The sequence below is a fragment of the Lithobates pipiens genome, unplaced genomic scaffold (genome assembly GCF_037356315.1).
Source record: "Lithobates pipiens isolate NorthernLeopardFrog02 unplaced genomic scaffold, aLitPip1_a1.2 Scaffold_1, whole genome shotgun sequence".
Taxonomy (NCBI): domain Eukaryota; kingdom Metazoa; phylum Chordata; class Amphibia; order Anura; family Ranidae; genus Lithobates; species Lithobates pipiens.
In genome coordinates this window covers 155,556,713-155,583,088 of record NW_027507685.1, presented here as the reverse complement: position 1 = coordinate 155,583,088, position 26,376 = coordinate 155,556,713, and the positions used below count along the sequence as shown (strand labels likewise).

The following is a 26,376-nucleotide window of genomic DNA, read 5'->3' as shown; positions in this document are numbered from 1 at the left end:
AGAAGAATGGGAGAGTGAGAGACCCCCCTAGTTGACCTCCCAGGGAATGCCCAGCTGCTCCTTCCTGCCGAAACAGGTGGAACCATACTTGCCCCTCCTGCAGGGACTGCTGGACGCATTCCACACAGACAGCAGTAGCCTGGTCATGTGTGCCCCGGAGCATATAGATCACCGGCTGCCCTTGGATCAGATGGGGCATGTCGTGGCTGACCCAGCGCATAGCTAGGGCCTACTCGCGCTCGATGGCCTGGCTGGGGAGACTACCAGGATCTAAATTATCCAGCCTGTCACCCAGCCCGGCAGTTGATTGTAGATCACAGGACTCAAAAAAACGCAGAAAAAAGAAATAAAATTCCCAGGACCAATGGTCCCACCGGGCAGAAAAAAACGGAGCTGCTGGATGCAATGTGAGGGGTTATAGCCAGTAGGACCGCCCCCTGGGTGGTACTGTGCAAGTGTTGCTGATTTTAACACTTTCTGCCTTGTCCTCTTCTAAAGGGGTGATATAACCCTAAGGTCAAGATTAAGATGCTATGTCCGTCAATGAACGAAAGTATGTTCATAATTGGAGAAAAAAAAGGTTGGGGTGTATAGGCCACATCCCATGAAAGTAGGTCTGTCCCATATTGGTGGTCATCTATAGGTGGACATTCTCTATTGGTTTAATGGAAACATTGCCCGGTCATATCCTGTTTTGTATACTGTAATTAAGATACTGAATCAGGTTATAAAGTTGAGTAGTGCATCATTTTATGTCTGCGTCTGACTTGCACTGCTCCCACACAGGGGTGTGTGTGTGTGTGTGTGTGTGTGTGTGTGTGTGTGTGTATCTGGGCGGAGAGTAGTCAGCAAAGGTCAGTACTGAATAAAATATAGGCGATAAGTAGAATAAGATTCTTGCAGGTGGTGTCAAAAGTGGGATTCAAACCCATGCCTCCAAGGAACTCACTGGATTTCAGACAGGGTCACCAGGTATTCTGTTCTTGCAGTGTAATAGATGCAGATGCATTTCTTCTTTCCAGACATACACTCCAAGTATTCTAACTGTAAAAAGCCTTAAACTGATGACAACATATTTCCTCCACATACCGAAAGCTCCCTTATGCTTCAGGGTACAATAATAATTCATGCCACAGATTTGATAATCTTTACAAAGAGCTTGGAGATATTCTTTAAATCATCCCCCCCCCCCAAAATGAAACCTTTGGTAAACACAATTAACACAAAGTTTAAGTTGGCTGAATATGTTTATTCAGAAAGAAAAACAAAATTTATTTCCAACAAGATGAAATCATTTCAGCAACAGAATGGAAAGTGCAGCCCCCTGACCTGTGAAGTATCACCTAATAAATTATAATAACCCCCCATCCCCTATTAATAAATCTCCAATCAAGATGACAAACCAGCTTCTATAGAAGCTCCATCATATTATAGTACAAGATCCCTGCAGCGGAAAATGCTGCGGAGGTCCAGCGCCTGATTCAGGAATATACAAAAATGTTACACTCATACACTATGTACAGGAACCGTTTCCCAACCGGACTCGGGAAGAGATATGGGAATTCTATCCAAGCTCCACTCACCCAGGCTACTTGTGCAAACATTCAGGACAGAGCACGATCGACAGGATGAGCTGCCAACCTTCTTCATACCAGTCATCTCAAGCTCTTACTGCATTTCATAGTTGTTGAAGGTGGATAAAAACAAAAAAACTTCTGTGGCAAAAAAAAGAGAACTTAGTGTCTGCACGCTCAGAAATTAAACGTATTGGCTGGTCTAAATGTTTTTTTCCTGGCAAGGGTGGGATTTGTGAACACAAAAGTATTCTGAAAGTGCAAAGCAATATTCTTTAGGAGTAAAGAAAAATTTATTTTTAGTCCATATCTCTGCTCTTTATTAAAAACCATGCACACATAGCTATCACCCCATTACTGAAACACTGTATAGGCTATGTTGTGTGACCTACAACCAAGAACTAATGCCATCGCAGAATATTACAATACCTTCTGTCAAAGGGTCACTGAAAACCAGCTAATATCTCCCTTAGACTTTTTATAATTTTCAGGGCAGTTCCCCCCTCCACCCCCAACACTGACTTCTGTACACAGCAACGTAGACATGCTCTTCATGCAGGTGGGGTGGAACTATCCTACCAAGCAAATGAAAAAGTCAAGGCCACCACCATCCCAGATAGTTCTAAGAAGCCAATAGATGACTGAACTTCAGCTAGTCATTGAAAAATCTAATCTGGGTGAACTTGCCCCTTTAAAATTAGTTCTTGGCAAATAGGCTGCATTCTCACATAAAATGGCTGCCACAAGGTTTTTCTTCTCCATTTGACTGCACAGATTACAAAATCATCCACAGACTTTGGTTTGGCTTATCCTGCTTTATAACAAATGAAAAAAAAAAAAGCATTTCAAAAAGGAATTATTTTGATCAAGTCATAGATACTTAAATCATCACCTGAATCAAACTGTTCTGGAATCACTTATATGCCCTTCTTAGTATATTAGATTTTCCATGTTAAAATGCAAGTATAAAACCTCTACGCGCCTGACCTACGATGGGCCTGCAGCCAAAAAAAAATAAGGGCCACAGAAACCACTAAAAAGAACCGCCAAAAAAAACACATCCCCCCGTCTCCTTCATTTGGACATGCTTGTACCACGCCATACAGATTTACCAAGCAGCATGTAAAAACGTGGACAACACTGCATAACGGCCTATCACTCTCCTCAAAGTGAACATCCCTAAGCAGTTGTTCCTTTGACTAGTATGTTAATGCTTCCATTGTCTGGTCACTCCTGAGACTTTCTACCTTTGCCCTGCCTCCTCCTTGTAGCAGGGATATCTTTGCAACCTTCTTGTCGCAAAAAAAATAAATCTAAATAATAAATTAGCGTTAGAGCAGTTTAAAAATTAAGCGAGAATTTAGATGGCGTAGACTTATCTGACCCAAGGAGCTACAGATTAAACAAGCAGTGCACAGTAACGAAGGATAATGCTAACCTTCTTATGCTGTCAGCCTGTACAAACAGGACTACAGCCCCTTGGGGTAGATATACTGGGGCAAATCTTTATGAATACCAAAAACGTCCCCCATTTTCATGATGTTTTGGATGGAAGTATCACCCTCCCAGAAACCAATGCTAAGGGAAGGCAGTTCCAGTTCTCAGCTGCAATAGCCACCACTCTCCTGCTCACCCCACTCAACCCCATCCCAAGTGACCACTCCTCCTGCGCAGCCGGAGGTCATGAGTCACAGTTCAGAGAGGAGTTGGCATGGAAGAAGTGGTGGTTTGGATAAGCAGGATTGTGATCTCAAACCACCATAATGCGGACCTCATCATTTTCATCCACGCGATAGAAGAAGGGGATGCAGGGGTTGTGAAGAACGGAATTGCTGCGTTCTTGTGGGTTCTGGATCTCACGAAGGAGCTGCATGATCTGCTTTGCCGTGGGGTCAGTGGAACTGGGGGAGGTACGTGCTCCTTCTTGTGTCGTAGAGAGGGGAGATGAGATCTGAGCTTTCTCCTGTTCAGAGTCCTCAGCCAAGCTGACTTCCTCCATCACTGTGAAGACAAGGTCATAATTAGGCTTACAGTGACATTTGGCATTCTGTTCTGTAAAATTTTTCCTTAAATAGTCTGTAATGAGGCCTAATAATAATTAGTCAGTTTTTTTTTTTTTGTAGTCTCTACCTGTGGGAGGGAAACTCTACTTCCTGTCCTGGTGACAATGCAAATAAGCAAGATCTCTCCAAAAGCAAAAACAAAAAGGTATCTTTTCTAATATAAACATTTTACAATGCCCGTTTTGTTTTTTTAACAGAAGGATACAATGCCTGTTATAATATGTATAGTGCCTGTTTGGAAAAACAAAATGTTACAAATATTACAAGGTTTGTTCTCCCAACACATCTCACCTTCACCATCAATTTGCCCTTTTAATCACTTGCCAGCATGCTTTTCTGGCACTTTGTTTACAAGTTTAAATCAGTTTTTTGCTAGAAAATTACTTATAACCCCCCACATTTTTTTTTTTTGCAGGGACCCTAGAGTATAAAATAGTGATCGGTGCAATCTATGTCAAACAATATTTGGGCAGCAGTTTTGCAAACGCAATTAAAAAAAATAAAAATAAAAGTTACTCCAATTTTTTTGTATAATATAAAAAATTATGTTTTACATTTCGATGTCATGCTTTAAATTGCGCACGCTGTCAACAAACTATGGTACATAAACATCCATAGGTGAAGCTTTAAACGCCTTTAAAGATCATTAGTTTAGAGTTACAGAGGAGGTCTAGCACTAGAATTATTACTTTTGCTCTAATGTTTGCGGTGATACCGCACATGTGGTGCAGAATGAGTGCACGACGTGTGTGATGACAGGTCCTCCAAGGCCATATAGTGGATCAGACTGCTAACTCTTTGACTGCTTATGGGAGCAGCCAGCCGCACTTTTGGATCGTTTCTCGAACCAGCAGGAACTATGAGCCCGAGAAACACCGGCCAGAAGGGGGGGGGCTGTGCAGCTTCATAAACTGTTCCAGCAGCTCATGAGCCACTCAGACTGGTTTCATGAGAAAAAGCCAGCCGCCTGCTAAAAAAAAAAAAAGGTACTGGGGTTATGGTGGATATCTTCAGTCCTTAGCCCGGTAAACCACTTGCAAACCACAACGTATATATACGTATTGCGGTCAGCAAGTGGTTAAAGCGTATCTAAACCCAAAAACATTTAATATACAGATGAGATGTCTGCATTCGGGTTTTTTTCAGGCTTTTTTTCCCCCCCTTTTGTGCCTGAAACTCCCATGAATCACATACTTCCTGTACATGGATGGCTATATTTACCCCCTTCACTGTATCTATGAAGGGAGCCATGGTTGTCACCAAGGCTGGATTTTAAATATGTCTGCTTTTTCATCTACATTACACGAGGGTGATGGAATTAGTAATTTACACAAGACAATAAGATTGCTTTTGCATCCAGGTCAGCCTCACAGGAAGTGACAAAGACTCTCTAGCAACAGGTATTTTTTGTAATTAAAAATGTTCTTAGCCTAAAAAATAAAAACAAATGCGGTCACCATATCTAAGGACTTGGCACGGCGCTAACAAATTAAAAATAGAAGTTTTGTACTGAGCGTAAAAAAAAAAAATCCTTTTGTTGTAGTACATTGATAAACACAGGGTAGACTTTAACCTTCAATGTATACTGCCATCAACAGAAGGATAGGACATTGGCAAAATAAGAAAAAAATACCTTAGTGGCCCTACGACCCATGAGTGCTAAATGCTGTAAGAGGAACCCAGAACTCCAACCTCTAAGGGATTGGGTGCAGGTAGGGAAAGAGGGACTCGTTCCCTGAGTACAGAAGCCCTAAAGAAAGGTAAATTAACCACCCAGCCAGATGGAAGAGTAAGGAGGAATCCAATAGAGGGACCAACCCTGTGAGAAATGGAAGAGGGGTCAAATGGTAAATATACAAGTTCCCTATCACCACACTAGGAGAGAACTGTCTCATATGATACATTTACACAGTATTGAAGGGGAGCCTAAAAGAAAGGAGGAATTACAGAAGCTGGGATATCTCTCTAACGGGAGTCTGTAGAGCAGTCACATAATTCAATGTGTTTGGTGAGAGGGAAGGAAACACGCATGCATGTTGGGGAATCAAGCACATAAAGGGACAGGAGCAATGCAATCTTTTCCAGTGCTAAGCTGGTGTAGAGGTTGACTAACGTAAAGGCCAATTCTTTTAAGGTTGCAAAAGCAGAAAGGCTCATTCTTTAAAACAGGTGATCCTTGACAACGATACAGCGAGGGAGGACATTCTGTAGGCCGGTGTACAAAATCGCGTCCATGTAATGGCCTGAGTGTACTTACCTTACTGCTTCCACTAGTGGCTCCCTGTGCCTGGAGACAAACCTGCCCAGTTTATTGACTCCAGGAGATCCACTTTCAGATGAATCTAGATTGGATGATTCTCCAGCAGAATGCTCCAATGCTGAAGACAGCCAAATCATCCAACACTCTAGGAGGTAGGAAGCAAAACGAGCCTCCTCTGACCACCAAGCCCCTGCACTGACAGGGTGCCTAGGACTTCTTCCCAACCTTACAATATGGAATGTGTCATGAATAGCTTACAAAAGAAGGAAAAAGGAATAATTTCCCTGACTTAATAGTATCCCCTCAGCAACCAAGCCAGAAACAACTTGGTCGGTTTATATGATCAACTTGACCCACGGTGACAGAATATTGCATTGCAAAGGTCTAAAGAGGCTCCCATAAGGTCCAGGACTCTCAAAAAAAGGGAGTTGAATAGCTGGACAGTCAAAAATTCTCGCCTATGCCAAGTGTCCCACTACGGGGATGCCACAAGAGCACAGCAGGGCTAGCACCTTGGCGAATACCCAAGGTACAAATGGCAGGCTGGAGGGCAGGGTTTACGAACTGATCATAAATGGCTGCCACTGTAAAGCTTAGGAATCACTGATGTACTGGAAAGATGGGGACAGGTAGGAAGGGACATGGGGGTAAGCATCCTTGAAGTCCACAAAATCAAGAGAGTCTCCCTATTGAAGGGAGGCAATGACATTCGGTAGACTTCATGCAGAATTCCTGCACCTGAAGTGCTTTGTGATCCAAAATGCTACAAATGCCCTCTTTGGGGCTTGGACTACAGGAACAGGGGCAATGACACCCTTGATCCAACAGACCCAAGAGTGCTTGACAGAAATCTGCTAATCTCTGTGCGTGCCATACCTTGCCAATAGGTTCCAATGAGGGAGTTGAGGAACTAGAGAAACAAAAAAGGGACTTATCTGAACATTCAGAGAGGGAGAGGACTTTGCAGTGTGCTTCTTAGGCTTCTTCTGTTGGCGATATGGACCAAACACTTTTTACATAAACATTCTACAATCCAGCACTTTTCACTCTATGCATATGTACTACTGACATAAGACCAGATTTTTTTTATCAATTCTTTATTTAATCTCTTAAGGGCTTTTGACAAGTCAGACATGGTTTGAACTGTATGAAGGGAAAGAATATAGCTCTAGAAATGTCTTTCCACCCATCATTGATTACAGTGGCGTTGCTAGGCGGGTGCGGGCCGCACCCGGGTGACACCCGCCAGAGGGGTGACACCCATGGGTAGCGGCACTGCTAACACTGCCCGCTGACTTGTGTCTCGCACCGAGGCTGTGTCCCTCAGTGGAGCGGAATGAAGCCGCCTCCCACTCCTCTCTGTTTACATCCACAGAGGAGGAGGAGCCCGAGTGACACACACCGCTGTGTGTGTATCTGCTGTTCTGACCGAGGTCTGTAAGGGGGGTGTCTATACTGATGGGGGAAGTATCTCTACTGAGGGGGGGTCTGCACTGGGGGATCTGTCTGCACAGAGGGGGGGTATCTCTACTGAGGGGGGATCTGTCTGCACAGAGGGGGAGGGGTTCTGCAATGCTGGGGGGTCTGCACTGAGGTGGGGGTGTCTGTACTGATAAAGGGGGGACTATAGTTGGTGGGGGGGGGGGGGGTGACACCATCCCTAGTGACACCACCGATTGATTAGATCCTTAAAGACAGGCAATACCGGAACAGTAATCCCCTTATTAACGCAGGACACTGGCAGATTCACAGTGGGAATAGACCACTACTGTACAAAATCCAGACTAAAGTAACAGAGTACTTAGGAGAAGAAAAAGCTCATCAGGATACTTTCAGTCTACATAGAGGAATAGAAATGTAGATGCAAAGGGAAAATGAAAAAAAAGGGAAAACCTACTCCTTTTGATGTTTTAAACAAACCAAGACTGGAAACCCCAATGGTAGAAGCAACAGACCGATCTTTTAGTTTCAAAGTGGTGTGCACGGCTTGAAAAATAGTTGAAATAGACTCCTCTAATTGAGAGAAATAGCAGTAGTCTGCGACTCCTCAGGGGTTAGCTCTTGTCAAGGACAAGAACAACTCCAAATCAGACAGAATTTCTGTGGCTGATAATTTGGAAACACTGTGGACAGATCAGATAGGTTCTTCTGTAAACCGAGTCAGCAAAGTAACTGGGTCATAATGTCTAGCATGACTGTAGTAAAAACATCAGCTGAAAGGGTCTAGCCAGACCCAACAGAGCAGCCTCAGAGCCAATAAAATGTGAGCTAAAGGTACCTGATCCATCAGGACTTACCAGAATCAGACATGTTGTGACCAATGTGAAGGTTCAGGGCAGAGCAGCAACAGAGGGAGATGCTTCCTATACACCAGTGGTCTCCAAACTGTAGCCCTTTGCTTTCCCTTATCTGGCCTCTGAGGCACTATTCCTTCCACTGATACCAACAGTGAGGTACCATTCCTTACACTGCCACCAACAGTGTAGCATAATTCCTCCAACTGACATCAAAAGTAGGACATAATTGCTCCCACCGACATCAATGATAGGGCACTATTCCTCACTGACACCAATTATGGGGCACTACTGTTCGTACCGATACCAGTTAGGGGGCACTATTCTTCCCACTGATACCAGTGATGGGGTACTATACCTTGCTCGTACTGTCCAGACACAACGCAATTATTTTTTTTTTAACCCGAAGGACGTTAAACCGTCCCTTTGTTTAGAAAGTTTGGAGACCCCCGCTCTACACTGAATGGCAATACCAGCATTCAGTCCGCCAGCATTAACCCCTTCCATGTTAAAACCATCAGGAACAGGGAATAATGGCATCCAGTGACCTAACTAAACGAGTTAGCTCCTGATGCTCAGCCTGATCAGTCCAGTCATTAGGTCTCTAGACATGGCAAATACTGCAGCAATCCCAGCAGTTCTGGACCTTGAAAGAACTTGGCAGCTATATTTTACCAGAATGGAGTCTAGGAAGCATCAATTTAGGACTCAGTTACTGAAAATCACTAACAGGCTATCCCACAAAGGTCCAGTCCAGGCAGGTCTGGACGCAGTACTCCTAGAACCAGGCTGCAGATGGCCATGCCTAATAGCTGCAATTGAACAAAGTCCCTGCAGCAACGCAGAGTTAATGAAAAAAATAATTAGACACATGAAAAAAAATTGCTAGCAAAAAAATATGTTAGTCATTAACACAGCAAAGCTGCAAAAAAGGCGTCCATCCTCCGATGACACTAACACAAGATTGAGGCACTGCAGTTATCCTGAGCTGTTATACAGTTTATTTGCCAGTGTTGAATTCTACTATAGGTGGCAGTAAAACAGAAGGTTAAAAACTTCCTGTATTGTCTACATTCCATCCCATTCATAACCCAATGTGCTCGAATATCCCCAGGCACCTTCTATCACCTATCGTGGGCCTGTACAAAAAGACAGGGGTCTTGGATGAAAGTGGTGTGCTTTCCCCATGATACAATGCGGGAGATTTACTAAAACTGGAGAGTACCAAATCTGGTGCAGCTCTGCAAAGAAACCAATCAGCTTCCAGGTTATTCTGTCAAAGCTTCATTGAACAAGCTGAGAAGCCGATTGGTTACCATGTAGAGCTGCACCAGATTCTGCACTCTCCAGTTTTAGTAAACTAACCTCAATGTCTTCCCCTTTGACTATATACCCCAAACAATGCTTACTTGGGCTATACTCTGATCCTCAGGCTAATACATGACACCATTCATGGGTATGCCTCACATTCTTCCGGCCTTTTTACCTGAAAATGGTGTTCCTATGTAAGCCGTGGCCATGTTTGATGGGAAAACTATATATTTTATATTGGTTCATATTGTGGCTCACTAATGAATGCCAAGCATCCTAATCTTGGTCAAGGAGCCATATGAGGTCATATGTATTGTTTTACCTTACAGATGTGAAGGTTGAGGAATGCAGAATGGCCCACTATCCCCCTTAAAAGGTGAGATCACAGTCCACAAAACTTTGATTAGTCATTTATTCACATATTAGCCTGTATCTACCACAGCCCAAACTGGAATAGGCAAGTCTCGTAACAGAGCTGCCATTAGACACACGCCTGGTCAAACCGTATGAAAAGCAGGGGGACTCCATGGTGGAAACAGCATCTTTAGTCAAGTATACTTGTTATATTTTCTTGATCTGCATCTGTCATTATCTTTAATAAATGTTATATTTTTATGTATTTGTGTGATCTCCCTTTGCACATATTGAATAACAACCCTAAAAGAACTTAAACTATCACATGACCGTGATACAACAATGTTATAATACAACTGTTGCATTTATATTTCTATACACCCGGTATGTTACAATGCTGTTGCTACAAGCTGCTCATTTATACTTAATTGTCACTCTGATGTTTGTCACTGACTTGATCTCTGTACATGTTAATTTTTCTCCAATGGGTCTTGCTAGACCACTATTCAAAGTAAAGCTACAAGTCAGTTTGTTTTGCATTGTACTTTTTTCTTTAATTTTCATCTAATGATCAGTAAAATAAGCACTCACTTTTTTCAATGCAAAAAACAAAACAAAAAAAACAAACAAAAACAAAAAAAAAACACAACTTTCTGTGTCCCTCAATGATCAAGGAGGACAATACATTTAAAACAATGTTAAACCATTAAAATTATATTAATAGTGGACTTGTTTTTGGCTGACATTTGTTCTGTATGAATGAATTTGGATAACCTTTGTTATATACACATTAAATAATCTGTGTTGCCCTTTGGTTACTGGTCCCCAATATGGCTTTCCTCTTTGGATGCTCAGTTTATCTACAATAATTAACAGCCGTTGATCACATTCCTATAGACCAGTTCCTTGACTTGTACTAAAAGCATTCACAGATATGGTGAACTTTGAATCCAGCCTTACCTTCCCCATCTGCTGCACCAAGATCCATTGGTTTTTCAGTATTGAGAGATGGATCCACGTCTTTAAAACCTCCTGTTGCTTCTACATACTTCTTGTACCAGTCATTTCTCTCACCCACCAGCCTCATGACCAAAACCTGCAGCTCCAGTAACTTGGCCTGGGCAGAGAAGAAGAGTGCAGAGGTCGATTACACATAGTACAGTACAGGGAGGGCAACCAATCAAGTGCCAGGATCCCTCACCTTCATCTCCTCCTTGTCCTGAGCCAGTCGACTTATGTACTCCTCCTTTTCTGTATGACGCTGTTTCAGGATGGCTCTCTGACTCTGATAAAGTGCAATGTATTCCCCTGTCGAGACAGAGAATCATTTCATAACAGTGCCACTGTCTTTTTTTTGATTAGCACAGACAGGTGACTTCAAGTTTAAGGGCCAGTTGACATGATAGAAACACAGTTGGGATGCGTTCCAGATGCGCTCCAGTGCGTTTTTGATGCAGTCCAGTGCACCCACTCTTTTTTCTTAACCTTAAATATGGACATGTGCATTTCAGTGTGTTTTTGGTGCGTTTAAGTGTGTTCTGGTGAATTCCAGTGCATTTGTGATGCTTTTTACAGCGTTGCAGTACAGTCCAGTGCAGGAAAAATGCAGCATGTTCTACTTTTTTTCTGGAACGCACTGGAACTGCAAGCACTGATGTGCACTATGCCATTGAAAACCATATAACCTACTTTCTATGCGTTTTGGATGCAGAAAAAATATGCACTGGACAGCATGTGGTGTGAACTGGCCCTAAATGAAAAGAGAAGGGTCTGCAGCTCCACGGCTTTACAAAGGTGTAATGAGTGTTGCTGTACCCGAATGGCCAAACATCCATATTTAAAATGAACTAAACAATTTTAAAAGTATTGATAAACAAAAAAAAATAAATAATAATAAATAATAATAATAATAATAATATATACATACATACACACAGCTTTATCAGTTCCCCTCAGCACAGCCTCACCCGTGCCCAACAATGCAGTGGGACCCGCGCCCAACAATGCAGCCTCACCCTGACCTCATACAAAGCCCCGCCTCCTCCTGACCCCACGCCTGTGATAGGCAGAATACATCCCAGCACTGGACCCGAATTCTTTCTATCACATGTGCAGGGTTAGGAGGAGGCGGGGTGTGTGTGACGCAAGTGGAGGCAATTTTAATGCAAGCTGTAACAGAGTGCTATACCACTCGGTGGCCCCATGTCTCTTCTCTTTCTCTGCGCTCTCTTCCACCAAAGGTGATCACTGGGAGATCACTGGGAGAACGGCTCCCCATCAACTCCACCCGCCGGCGGTGCTTGCCCCCACCACCCACTCCCAGGCAGCCCGGGTTTGCAAGCCCTCATATTCCACTCGCATTTAAATTTGAGGGGTGTAAGCATTTTTTATTATACATCTACATACACACCACATTTATTTACATAAATTGCAATGAAACATATCATGTACGCCCCCCTCCCTATATTTAATGCATTAACTGTAAAAATAAATATTAGATATCAATCAGAAAAGGGAACAAAACAAATACCGTATATACTCGAGTATAAGCCGAGATTTTCAGCCTCTTTTTTGAGGCTGAAAGTGCCCCCCTCGGCTTATACTCGAGTCATCGCTGTCTGCCCGCTCGATCAGCGTGTCGAGCAGACAGACAGCGGCCATTCTATAATTCAAAAGCCGCGCCTCCGGCTCCGCCTTCGCCTGTGATGGGCGGAACACTGAATTTCCCAGCAGCCTGTGTTCCGCCTATCACGGACATCGTATCATCCTCGTACTACGGACGAGGATGATACGATGTACGTGATAGGCGGAACACAGGCTGCTGGGAAATTCAGTGTTCCGCCCATCACAGGCGAAGGCGGCGGCGCAGCTTTTGAATTTTACAATGGCCGCCGAGGCGCCGACGAAGAGGGCACGGGACGGAGGCAAGGCAAGGCACGGCACGGGACGGGACGGAGGCAAGGCACGGCGGCGAGGCAAGGAGGCAAGGCACGGGACGGAGGCTCGGGACAAAGGCTCGGGACACAGGTAGGCTGGACACACACACACACACACACACACACACACACGGATGGATACACACACACACAGGGATGGATGGATGGATGGAGACACACACACACAGGGATGGATGGATGGATGGATGGACACACACACACACAGGGATGGATGGATGGATGGATGGACACACACACACACAGGGATGGATGGACACACACACACACAGGGATGGATGGACGGACACACAGGGATGGATGGACGGACACACAGGGATGGATGGACGGACACACAGGGATGGATGGACGGACACACAGGGATGGACGGACACACAGGGATGGACGGACACACAGGGATGGACGGACACACAGGGATGGACGGACACACAGGGATGGACGGACACACAGGGATGGACGGACACACAGGGATGGACGGACACACACACAGGGATGGACAGGCATGTCTTACCCTCGGCTTATACACGAGTCAATAAGTTTGCCAGTTTTTTTGGGGGTAAATTGGGGGCCTCGGCTTATATTCGGGTCGGCCTATACTCGAGTATATACGGTACGATGCATGGAGTAGCTCAGCTATGAGGAAAGATTAGCTGAACAGAATTTATTCTCACGTGAGATTAAGGAGGGTATAAATACAGAAGTGGTCCATATAGTGAACTCCGTGTAGCGTTACTTATTTCAAGTCATTACAAAGGACAAGAGGGCACTCTTTGGAGGAAAAGAGATGTAACCTTCACATATGGAAAGGATTTTTCACAGTAAGACAGTGGTTCTCTACCCTGTCCTCAAGTACCCCTAACGGGCCATGTTTGCAGGTTTTTCCTTTATCTTGCACAGGTGCTTTAAATCAGAGTCAATGGCTTAGTATTTTGGACAGCTATTTGAGCTAATAGAAATAACAAAAACATGGTCTGTTGGGGGTACTTGAGGACTTAGTTTGGGAACTACTGCAGCAAGAGATGTGAAAGCGTGGAATAGACTCCCTCAAGAATTGATTTTGGCCAGCTAAGTAGATTGTTTTAAAAAAAAGATGTTGATGCATTCCTAAATGAACAAAACATAACTGGATATTGACACTTAGGCCTCATGTACACTGCTGCTGGTAAACTGACTTTTAGGAGCAGTTGGGCATTTTTTTCAAATGCTCCCGAACTCTCCTCTGTTATCTTATCAGTACATGTACACAGGGCCGTTTATAGTCGTTTTTAGGCAGCCAAGTTTAGAGGCTTTTTTTGGAACGCAAAAAAAAAAAAAAAGATATGGGTTTAGAAGCTGAGTTTAGAGGTATTTCAAACGCCAAATTCTTGTAAAAACACATCAAAACACGGCAACTAGCATTTCATTTAGAGGCGTTTTTCATTTCTGGCTATTTAAAATAAATAAAAATTTATAATAATTGTAGCAAAAAAAAAAAAAACACTTCTAAAAACGCAAACCCGGCAAAATGCCTCTAAATACACCATGTAAACACAGAGAACCGGAGGTTTTAAACATGGGTTACTATCGGTCAAGTTAAATCATTTAGGAGAGGTTGTAAAAATGTCCCGTGTACATTAAGCCTTACAGAAAATAACTCCATAGATCGTTGATCCAGGGAATGTCCAACTGCCTTCTGGGGAGCAGACAATTGAATGGCAGGAGGGATTCCCGTCAGCACTGTCCAGGTTGATCGGGGAACCATGCAACTTTCTTTCCTGCAACCTGTGATTGCAGGAAAGAAATTCACACCATGTATGACCTGCCTTAGAGCTTTGGAAAGATAAGTAAACACTACAGATATATTTGCTTTGCTTAGATTCCATGACTGAGGATTATATCCATTTAGGCCCCTTTCACATGGGTTTTTTTGATTAGGTCTACCTGTCCGTTTTTCAGGCAGACCTGATCAGAGCTTCCACTCACTCCTATGGAGCGGGGGATATCAGTGGTGACATGTCCGCTGACACACGATCCAATCCTGTGCATGAAATCCAGACAGATGGTGACGCTATTTTCCGTCCATCTGAAGGATCGTATGAAAACGGACAGGTGGTCCCGTTTTCAACTGATCTCCCCATAGAAGAGAGCAGGGATCCGATAGGTCTCATCTCAGCACAGTGAGCATAGATGGACCTGTCATCCGCCCGCACTGTGGGGGATCAGCGGATCGATCCCCCGCTGAGCAACGCAGAGTCTGCTGGGCGGATCACCCCTGTGAAAGGACCCTTAAATATAACATTGTATACATTTAGTTAAGAATTTAAGTTTGTAAAAAGATTGGTGCACAGACAATGACATGCACCAACAATCACACATTATACCTGGAGGCGGCTACTGCTGAACTCTTTTTTAAAAAGGTAGCTGCTAATTGTAATGTTTTGGGTCACAGAGCCAAAACATGAACAGAGTAAGGATTGTCAGAAATCCTTATATACTTTACTTGCTCTGGGTTTGTGACTCAGTACTGGGGGTACACCATGACAATCCTTTTCAGATTGAGATGTCTCAGCGACAGCCTCTACATTTCTTTTGGGAAAGACCCCCTCCCCTAAAAGAACAGAATAAGTTATTACTCTGTCTCCCATTATTCGTTAAACAGAAGCAAAACAAGCACAAACCAATTGTGTCCGTCTCTCCCGACAGCTGGATACAGCGATGCTCCAACTCTTCTACCCGTTCTTTAAGTTCCACCCGTTCCTGCATCAGGCTGGTGAATCGAAACTGGGACCAAACACAGGCAAAGAATGAAATGTATCTACTGAACAGAGCAAGATCAGAAACACACACTGTTCATCAAAGCCATTACAATAGATAGTGCCAGAGTGGATCCTTCAGCAGCATTCTATCACGCATACACACACAGTTCTCATAATAGAATCAAGCCAACATTTTTAACTGATTTTGCAAAAGATGGCCATAATTGCTATAAAAAACGGATTGTAAAGTCTCTGTCCACTCGCTATTAGATTTACCAAAATGATGTAATATGAGGACCTACCTAAACAACCCTTCCAATTTATATCCAATTAGGCAAACCCTTCTCCTTCCCCTGCCAACAGGCCATTCACAAAGCTCAGCGCTCTTCGCGCATGCACAGTAGGGAACAAGCTGTGAAGCCACAAGGCTTCACTGCTGGTTTCCTTTACAGCCAATGGAGACGGCAGCACACGAGTCTATGGAAAAATCGCCTGGGGTTGCCGACATCACGGGAACCCTGGACAGGGAAGTGGTTCTAATATCAAAAGTCAGCCATTACAGTGGTCTTTCAAACGCAATTTAGAAAAAAATACACTTTAACCGCTTGCCGACCAGCGCACACCGTTTGCAGAATGGCACTGGTAGGAAAAAGGGAGTTCAGGTAAACAAAGCATTTCCCCGTTCTGCCTAGTGACAGAGATCACTGCTCTCTGTCACCGAGAGCAGTGATCAGTGTCCTGTGTGTTGAAGCCCCTCCCCCTCACAGTTAAGCCCCATACACACAATCGGACTTTGTACAAACTTTCCCATTTGAAACTGTAAAGTTAGCCCAATTTTTTTGTATACTGTAAAAGATGTTACGTCATAAGAATCATGATCTTTATTCTAAGCCAAAAAAATTGTGATTCTCATTTTAGCCAGAATCGTGCAGCTCTAGCAAATGGCACATTTTATATTCCCTATATTACGGTCAATTCCACCAACTGACCAGACCTTCGATAAACATCCCAGCTAAAGGAACCCCACAATCTGAAACAAACTGTCAGGTGGGGCAGCTAGCAGGAGAAGGGGGGGAAAGGTCTGTCAACCTGATGGGAGCAGCACAGCCGTCTGATATAGAGTCACAAAGGCCAGCTTCAAAAGCAGAAAGGAAGAAGGGACGGGTGGGCTGAACCACAGCTGTGTGTCTGAATGGACACACGGAGCTGCAGCTCGGCTCAGGTGCCCCCACAGCAAGCAGCTTGCTGTGGGGGCACTCGACAGGAGGGAAGGGCCAGGAGCACCAAAGAGGGACCCAAGAAAAGGAGGATCTGTTCTGCTCTGTGCAAATCTACTACACAGGGCAGGTAAGTATAACATGTTCGTCATTTTTAAAGAAAAGCAAAGACAAGAGTGCTCACCAGCATCCTCACAGTTCACTGAGAACTACAAGCCGATGGCAGCGGTGGATGACAGTACTTGCAGTTCATTCATCAACAGAACTCTTACTGAATGATGCAACAGTGTGAACAGAGCCCTGTATGACCACATTTTTTTCAACTGACAGCAGTTGTGGGGAGAAAAGCCCCCCACCTTGGGTGAGAGGAGGCCGTAGCTGGAACAGGTTACACGTTCCACCCTAAATGTGGGTAACTTGTTCCAAAGGGGAACTTATCCTTGAAAGAGTTTTTATTGTCCATCTACCTATTGAGATTTCCATTCACTAACTTTTAGGACTGTAAGTAATGGGAAAACAAAAAGCAACACACACTTTTTAGTGAATACGGCTTGGATTGTGGTCTGTGCATCCAGTCCTAATGACAACTCCTCAACCAAACTTCTTGCCCTGATGTTCCTAGATCTCCCCTAGGAGGCCAGTCAAACAAAACAAAAACCTGTCACAAAAATGTAGCTGGTCTTTAACGCTGTTCAAAGTAAAAAAAATTAATAAAAAAATAATGGTCGGAGTTAGATAAAGCAGTGGTGCGCCTACCGCTGCAAAAATAAAAAGCCAGCAGCTGTTGACTTAATAATCAGACACTTACCGGTCCTGGAGTCCAGCGATGTCGGCACCACAGCCGATGTTTCCATCAGCTGTCAGGTGCATCCCGCCTCCATTGCGAGTAAGGGAATCCGGCAGTGAAGCCTTAAGGCTTCACGCTGGGAAACCTAATGCGCATTCGCAAGGCTCCGCTCCTCTCTCCTACTGGTCCAGTATCCTGCCCCCCCCGACAAAAGGTGCCAAATGTGGCAGCAGAGGGAGGGGGGGGGAGGAGTACAACAAGCGGAAGTCCCACTTTTGGGTGGAACTCCGCTTTAAGTACTGTATTTAAAGTGGAACTTCACTCAAAAACTGAAGTCCCACTGGTTCCTGCCTTCCTACCTCCCAGCCTGTAACCAAGTTATAGGTAAAAAAAATGTATTTATTTTTTGGTATCTGCTCCCACTTTCACAATCCTCACCTAGATAAGCAGGACATACCATGCCCCACATCCTCTGGCAGTCTCCTGGGACAGGTAACACATCCCAGGAGGCTACAGGACCTCTCAAGTGCTGCGTGAGCTCACACATGAGAAGTTGAAAGCCGGCTATGGTTCGTCAGGAACCTACAGCCAGCTTGTGTATCCAATATGGTAACACCAGTGAACTTTAACGGTAAGAACCAGCTGTGGGAAGAAATTGCCGAACCCCAGTTTTTACAAGTTCGCAGCTACAATAGATTATAGATGCAGCGTAAAAAAAAAAAAAAAAAAAAAAAAAAGTGAAGCTGAAGTTCCTCTTTACAACTGTATTTTACAGTCTTGCTGCATAGCTTTTGACATTTCTCACTTCTAGCATAGCATATTTGAGTTTCTTCCAGTTAAAAGTGCCAAAACAGCGATGCCAACGCTTACAACTGGGAGCAGAAGGGGAAGCTATGGGTTGTACTAATGCCTCGTACACACGATCAAACAATCCGGTGGAAAAGTCCGGCGGACGCAATCCAGCCGTGTGTGGGCTCCGGCGGACTTTTTTTTACCCCAAAGTTCGGCGGACTAAGGAAGTATTTTTGCACTCCAATCTGTCCGCCGGACTCGCATTTCGGCAGACAATCCGGCCATGTGTGTGCCAGTCCGCCGTACTTTTGAAATGAACCGACTTTTCCCGCCTGGAGAAAAAAAGTCTGCTCATTTTGAGCGCGTCTCCAGGTAGCCGGGGCCAGCGAAGGAGGCGTCGCTGGCCCCGTCACCTGGTATGGACTTAAAGGGGAACCCCTACGCCGAAAAATCGGCGTGGGGGTCCCCCCCGGTCCATATCAGACCCTTATCCGAGCCGCTACCCGGCCGGCCAGGAAAGGGGGTGGGACGAGCGAGCGCCCCCTCCCCTCCTGAGCTGTAACAGGTCGCGTGCCATCAACATGGGGTGGTGCCTTGGGAAAGGGGGGGGGGGGGCCGCGCGGCCCCCCCCACCCAAAGCACCTTGTCCCCATGTTGATGAGGACAAGGGCCTCTTCCCGACAACCCTAGCCGTTGGTTGTCGGGGTCTGCGGGCGGGGGGCTTATCGGAATCCGGGTGCCCCCTTTAATAAGGGGGTCCCCGGATCCCCCCCATGTTGAGGGCACGCGGCCTGGTATGGCTCAGGAAGGGGGGGGGCTCGCTCATCCCCACCCCCTTTCCTGGCCGGCCGGGTAGCGTGCTCGGATAAGGGTCTGATATGGACCTGGGGGGGGGGGACCCCCATGCCGATTTTTCAGCGTAGGGGTTCCCCTTCAAGTCCATACCAGGTGACGCTGGCCCCGGCTACCTGGAGACGCGCTCAAAATGAGCGGACTTTCCTCCGCGTGTGGGCGAGTCCGTTCATTTCAAAAGTACGGCGGATAGGCCGGCGGACTTAGTGCGCCGTATTAGTCCGCTGAAAAAGTGCCGTGTGGGCAAGAAGCTCGTTCGGAAAATCCAGCAGAATTTCCGCCAGACTAAGTCCGCCGGATAGTCTGCTACGCGTGTACGCGGCATAAGGAACACAAACTCACCAGCCAGATTTTTAACACAAGCAGCCTCCTACTACGTCTGTTTGGAGGAGTACAACAAAATCCCACTCATTTTATTTACAGGACTCCAAGGTCAGAATATAATTTAGGAGCCCAGTGCTGCAAGGCCATAGTGCTCTACAGGGCATATAAGAGACAGGTCTGTTCATAGCCATTGGTGAACTTTGTATGAGAACACTTTGACTATATAAGGAAAATACACTTGGTAATTTCACAATTGGGATCAGAGAAGCTCGTACCTGTAACTTTTCCATAGCACTCTGTAGAGCATCATACACCTCTCGGGGGACGCTCTCCATACTGAGCTCTGTAAACAAGGACAGACAACAAATACTGTCAAATTACAGAAAGACACTGCTGGTACATTTACGTTACACAATCAGTTCATAAGTCACATTATTGTAAGAAGTAATTTTTCACCCACACAAAGAACATCATGTAACACAGAAAGACATCAACTCCACAGCTTCTATGGTTACAAGAAACTACACAGTGACGTACAAGATTTCATAAAATGTAGAAGTTGAGTGGGATGTGAAAAACACACCTTTGGAAACAACACATTTTTATTATAGTGAACAAAACGGAGATTGCTGAAGGTGATCTGTGGGGTGGGAGGGAGTGAGTGGGGAGTGGATCTATGTAAATAAAGTCTTCAAAAATTATTGAGGCTGTGCAGTGATTTACAGCCTGTAAAAGGAGTCTGCACTGAGGGATCTGACATCCTACCCGGCAGTCTCTGGCCTATTATCTTCAACTAACTAAATTGGAACAGGGCATGCAGCTAGTCAGAGAAAAGTCATCTACATACTTGGCGTAGTTGAGGGCTGTTTGTAGTCTCACTCACTATTTGTTTGAACAGTGAACATGTGGTGTAGATGTTCGGTGCAGAAGCCAACAAAAATGATTGTGGTGTCCATGGCAGAACCTCTTCTTTACTGAACCAGCAGTCTATCAATTTAACCACTTAAGGACTGGAAAGATTTACCCCCTTAATGACCAGGCCATTTTTTGCAATAAGGCACTGCGTAGCTTTGAAAATTGTGCAGTCGTGCGATCTTGTACCAAAACAAAATGTATGTATTTCCCCCCCCCCCAAAAAAAAAATAGAGCTCTCTTTTGGTGGTATTTGATTTGTTTTTTTTGCACTATAAACAAGAAAAGAGTGTCAATTTAAAAAAAAAATAATAATTATATTTTTTATTTTTTACTATAATAAATATCCTTAAAAAATATATATGCAAAAAAGCTAATTTCTTTCTCAGTTTAGCCCATTCTGGTTCTCTGTGGATCGATTGCGTGTGGTCAGCAGACTTAGCAACCGCCGGGCGCGTGCCCATTGAATCAATTGCACGAACCGACGTACAATCCAGCTATTGCGAGTTGCACAATAGAGCCAACCTACCGCAGTATGACGGCGGCTAGTTGGCAAGTGGTTAAAGCATCAACAGATCCACTTATAGGAAAGGTAAAGGAAATGCCTCCATTCTGTAGCATTAGTGTCACAGTGCAGTTGTCCCAAAAGCCAAGTGATCATATGACCACTGGTTGCTCAGCGCACAGTCTGCTTGGAGTAAAGTCAGTCACTGCTCTCCGCTCTGCTCCTCCAGTGCTCACTGGAGCACCAGGCAGGGGATGATAAAAGCGCGGGAGCAGCTGGCTCAGGCTCTGGCCATGCAATGAAAAGAGAAGCCAGCTGTCAATCAATATTATTGGGATCCTTCTCAAGCCTGGCACAGCTCTGGTTCTTCAAGTGAAAGCGGGCAACTGCCATGTTTAAAAGATTTGGAGTAACATTTGGTGATGTCATTACTCAGCTGTTCACTATGCTGGGGAGAAAGCTGTACATGAGGACCTATAATACACAGATCACCCTGTTTCTGCTATATTTGTTCTATGGATCTTTACTTGGCAAGACTCATCCTTCAAAAACTCACCAAACTGCCAGATAACCAGTCATCTCTGATAGAAGGAAGCAAAGCCTTGCCCCTTTAGCAAGATAGCCACCTCCACACAGAGACAGTGTTTATCAAAGCATGGTAAGTCAGTAGCAGTGAAAAACAGCTGCAAAGTGACAACAGGCAATACTGGTGATTATTAGAGTAATACTGTGCTGCACTTAACCAAAATAGATGTACATAAAGTGATTGTGTATGAATATAACTAACTGTAAAAATCTAAATATGAACCTTAAAAAAGAAGCCACAAGAGGTCCTAATGGGCCGCCTAATTTTAGAATCTTCACAATGAATGCGTAAATTGACCTCGTCTTTTTCGTAGCCCACATCACAATAGCCAAGTCATGTAGGTCCCCCATGATCCAGTTTGAAATGATTAATCTTTACCAAGAATAATTCCCGCATTGGGTGGGACTTTAAAGGCTCAAGGAGGTAATTGTTTTTCTTATAAAAACATATACATTTTATTAAAGATACAGTAAAATTGGGTACACAGAAAAAACTATTTTACTGTATCATTAATAAAATCTATACATTTTATAAGAAAAACAAATACCTTCTTGAGCCATTAAAGTCCCACACCATGGGGGAATTATTATTTGTAAAGGTTGCAATATATGTGGCCAACATAACAAGAAAATGTTTACAAACATATTTGATCTGATTAAGGCCGAGCTATCCTGGATAATGATCAATGAGAAACTCAGCCATTCACAATGATAAAATTACACAGTTCAAAAAGATTTTGGAACCCAGGATTAACTACCTGATAGGGCACTTGTAGAGTCTGAAGGCGCTTCTGGAGTCCAAGCTTGGAATATCATCATCGCACCAAACAAGTTTATTTTTTTTTCCCTTTAGGCCATTGATTTTTATCTATGCGAGTACACTCATATACAATAAATATTTTACACTATGTGGAGGCTTCTTTTTGCTTGCCTTAAATTAACCATTTTCTGCAATATCACGCTTATACTGCTTTAGTGCTGGTGTTTAGGATCAACAGAGGTGTGGCCTTAATGGAGACTTGGGGTCCAAAATCAACAACACCCAAGAAAGCACTGTATGACCACCTGTAAAGGCGGGCATAGGGCATTGGTAAGTATTTACTCTACTACTCCTGGTGAAGGTGTGTGCTGTTGGCATCACAAAGCCTTTGGAGTCCTAGAACAAATGTCACCATTGGGCTACACTTTGTGTGAGGTTTTTATTTTTTCTAATTCTGTTTAGTTTCTTAATTTTTTTCATATAGGATATTTTTAATTCTTAACCCATGATCTGTTTTTAACACAGTCACTTTATTTTGCTATTAGAGAAGGTTCCATGCACAGTCACTTTATAGTTTTGTGTTCATTTGATTTTTACAGTTATTTATATTAATGCACTGCCACTTTATGCACATCTATTTTATTTGAGCGCAACCCAGTATTACCCTAATTGAACTAGTTTGGAAAGGATATCCACTTGGAGGTTTGCCGTCGCACACTACCTACAGTGGATATAAAAAGTCTACACACCCCCTGTTAAAATGTCAGTTTTCTGTGATGTAAAACAAAAAAAAATGAATAGAAATAATTTCAGAACTTTTTCCACCTTTAATGTGACCTATAAACTGCACGACTGAGCTGAACAACAAAACTGAAATCTTTCAGGTGGAGGGAAGTATAAATAAAAAATGAAAATAACATGGTTGCATAAGTGTGCACACCCTTAAACTAATACTTTGTTGAAGCACCTTTTGATTTTATTACAGCACTCAATCTTTTTGGGAATGAGTCCATCAGCATTGGCACATCTTGACTTGGCAATATTTGCCCACTCTTTGCAAAAACACTCCAAATCTGTCAGATTGTGAGGGCATCTCCTGTGCACAGCCCTCTTCAGATCACTCCACAGATTTTGAAACCGATTCAGGTCTGGGCTCTGGCTGGGCCATTCCAAAACGTTAATCTTCTTCTGGTGAAGTCTTTCCTTTGTTGATTTGGATGTATGCTTTGGGTCGTTGTCCAGCTGAAAGATGAAGTTCCTTTTCATGTTCAGCTTTCTAGCAGAAGCCTGAAGGTTTTATGCCAACATTGACTGGTATTTGGAACTTGTCATAATTCCCTCCACCCTGACTAAGACCCCAGTTCCAGCTGAAGAAAAACAGACCCAAAGCATAATGCGGCCCCATCATGCTTCACGGTGGGTATGGAGTTATTTTGGTGATGCACAGTGCTTTTGCGCCAAACATATCTTTTGGAATTATGGCCAAAAAAATTCACCTTGGTTTCAATAGACCATAATGCATTTTCCCCACATTATTTTTGGAGATTTCAGATATGTTTTTTCAAAATTTAGTCGGGCTTGGATGTTTTTCTTGGTAAGAAAAGGCTTCCTTCTTGCCACATGGGAGGTTGTTGTAACACACAGCCAGTACTTGCCAAATATTCCTGCAGCTCCTTGAATGTTGCTGTAGGCCTCTAGGCAGCCTCCCTGACCAGTTTTCTTTTCGTCTTTTCATAAATTTTGGAGGGACATCCAGTTCTTGGTAATGTCACTGTTGTGCTATATTTTTACCACTTGATGCTGACTGTCTTCACTGTGTTCCATGGTATATCTAATTCCTTGGAAATTCTTTTGTAACCTTCTCGTGACTGATAACTTTTAACAATGAGATCCCTCTGATGCTCTGGAAGCTCTCTGCGGACCATGGCTTTTGCTGTAGAATGCGACTAAGAAAATGTCAGGAAAGACCTACTAGAACAGGTGAACTTAATTTGGGGTTAATCAAAGGCACTTTAAATAATGGCCGGGGTGTACGGACTCTTATTTAACATGAGTTTGAATGTGATTGCTTAATTCTGAACACAGCTACATCCCCAGTTATAAGAGGGTGTGCACACTTATGTAACCACATTATTTTAGTTGTTTTTTGTTTTACCCTCCCCAAAAAAAGGTTTCAGTTTGTTTTTCAATTGAGGTGTACAATTTATAGATCACATTAAAAGGTGGAAAAAGTTCTGAAATTATTCATCTTTTTCTCATTTTTTTACTTCACAGAAACGTGACATTTTAACAAGGGTGTGTAGACTTTTTATATCCACTGTATGTGTGCTTTTATATAATCTTTGCCTAGGTGCACATTTTCTTCCTAGTTTTTTGGCACAAAACTAGTGACTAGTCCCCCCCACCAGAGTCCCCTATTTTGGCACAACTGCCACAGTTAAGGTCCTCTATTATAAGGGAGGAGCTTCTACCCCATAGGTCACAATGTCCCCAGTGAATGCTTAAAGCAAACTACAATACATAGACACTCGAATATCCAATTACAATGTAATAAAGCAGAAAATTACCCAGAAAATTACAGAGAACATCTGTGTAATACCTGCAGAGTGATGGAGGGGAGGAGACCGCTGCTGCTGTCTGAGTTCTGATATCTCCTGTAAGAGCTGCTTACAGGTTCTCTTCTGCTCCAAAAGCTGCCTCTCTACCTCATCCCGCTCTCCATGTAACTTAGAGATAGCAGAAGAAAGGAATGTCATCTGTGGACATAAACCATTTATACATTGGTTTCAAGACAAAAAAGTTGGCAATAAACAGAAAAGCATGAAAAACAAGAATGACCAAATTTATAGTTTAAAAAAATAAATAAAAAATTTACATAGACATATGGCAGGATTCACAACTGAAATTGTCTTAACCAGATTCCAAAAAACCTGTGTACAATTAACATCAGGAAACTAAGTAACACAATGCCTAACAAGATGCATCTCTTTTCTGCAGAAACCAGCTCAGTCTATTGAAACAGGTTCACATTCATTATTCATTCATGAGAAGGCTTAGAAAAAAAAAAAAAAAAAATCTAAAAGTTGACTATACCAATTCTCCAAGGACACTATATTTCAGTTTGAACAGAGTAGGAAAAGGTTAATCCCCCATCAGGTTTTTTGCCATCTGTGTCCCACTAGCCTCCCTGGCGGTACGATTATTTCAGATTTTAGGTGCTGAAAGCGGTACCATTATTTTGCGTTTTATATTGTAGGCCTGCAATTCTTAGAATTAACGCACTTAAATCTGTCCAAACAAGAGTCTAGTAGACTTCCCAGGTATGATAAAGTTTGAAACACAAAATCATAAATTATAATATAACTATAAATAATTATAATAATATTACTAAAAATTATTCAATAATGTAATCAAAAACACTGAAATTTGCTCAGTTGCAGAATTGTCACTGTAATTAATTTTAGTGTTTGATGATGAATTTCCCCACAAATCACTATCGCTCAAATCTGCAAGTGATTCTAATTTATTATCGCTGGTTTCTAGCTGGTCTAAAAGCACTTTTGACGTAAACGGACATTTTTTGGTTGCTATGGACAATCTCCAGTTTCCTGGCAGAAAGAACAGTATTTACAATATAAAACTGCATGCAGGACACTGGACAAACCATTAGGGACAAAGGGAATGTGTAATTATTTGATACAGTATACTGTAATTTTACAGATTACAGTACTGTATCTATACTGTGTTTTTTACTTTTTTGAATTTGGCGTCAAACTCCGTTCCCGTGCGTTGCAACGCTCGCCCGGCACTGTGACAGATCGAAGCGAGACACGGCAGCTCGCAGATCACAGCGGAGAAACATTGCAGGATCCAGGGGACAAGGTAAGTAACCGCTACATGGATCCTGCGATGTGATCCCGAGTCTGGCTCCGGGGTTACCGCTTTTGGTACTGAAATCTCACCCCGAGCCAGACTAGGGAATACCGCTAGGGAGGTTAAGGAGGATTTCCCTACATTTAATTTCCTGTATAAAATATATATATATATATATATATATATATATATATATATATATATATATATATATATATATATAT

General features: G+C 43.4%; 1 protein-coding gene across 12 annotated transcripts in view; it reads right to left on the bottom strand.

The window, feature by feature from the left end:
• Positions 1 to 1,228: 1,228 nt before the first annotated feature.
• Positions 1,229 to 26,376, bottom strand: part of GOLGA2 (golgin A2) — a 121,288-nt gene continuing 96,140 nt past the window's right edge. For all 12 annotated transcript variants that reach the window (XM_077478738.1, XM_077478740.1, XM_077478741.1 and 9 more), the window contains 6 exons: positions 24,879 to 25,035; positions 19,793 to 19,860; positions 15,468 to 15,570; positions 11,058 to 11,164; positions 10,817 to 10,973; positions 1,229 to 3,575 (listed from right to left, as the gene is read on the bottom strand). In XM_077478738.1, coding sequence (XP_077334864.1) covers positions 3,325 to 3,575; positions 10,817 to 10,973; positions 11,058 to 11,164; positions 15,468 to 15,570; positions 19,793 to 19,860; positions 24,879 to 25,035 — 843 coding nt within the window. In that variant the 3' untranslated portion in view covers positions 1,229 to 3,324. The remainder of the gene's footprint in view (positions 3,576 to 10,816; positions 10,974 to 11,057; positions 11,165 to 15,467; positions 15,571 to 19,792; positions 19,861 to 24,878; positions 25,036 to 26,376) is intronic.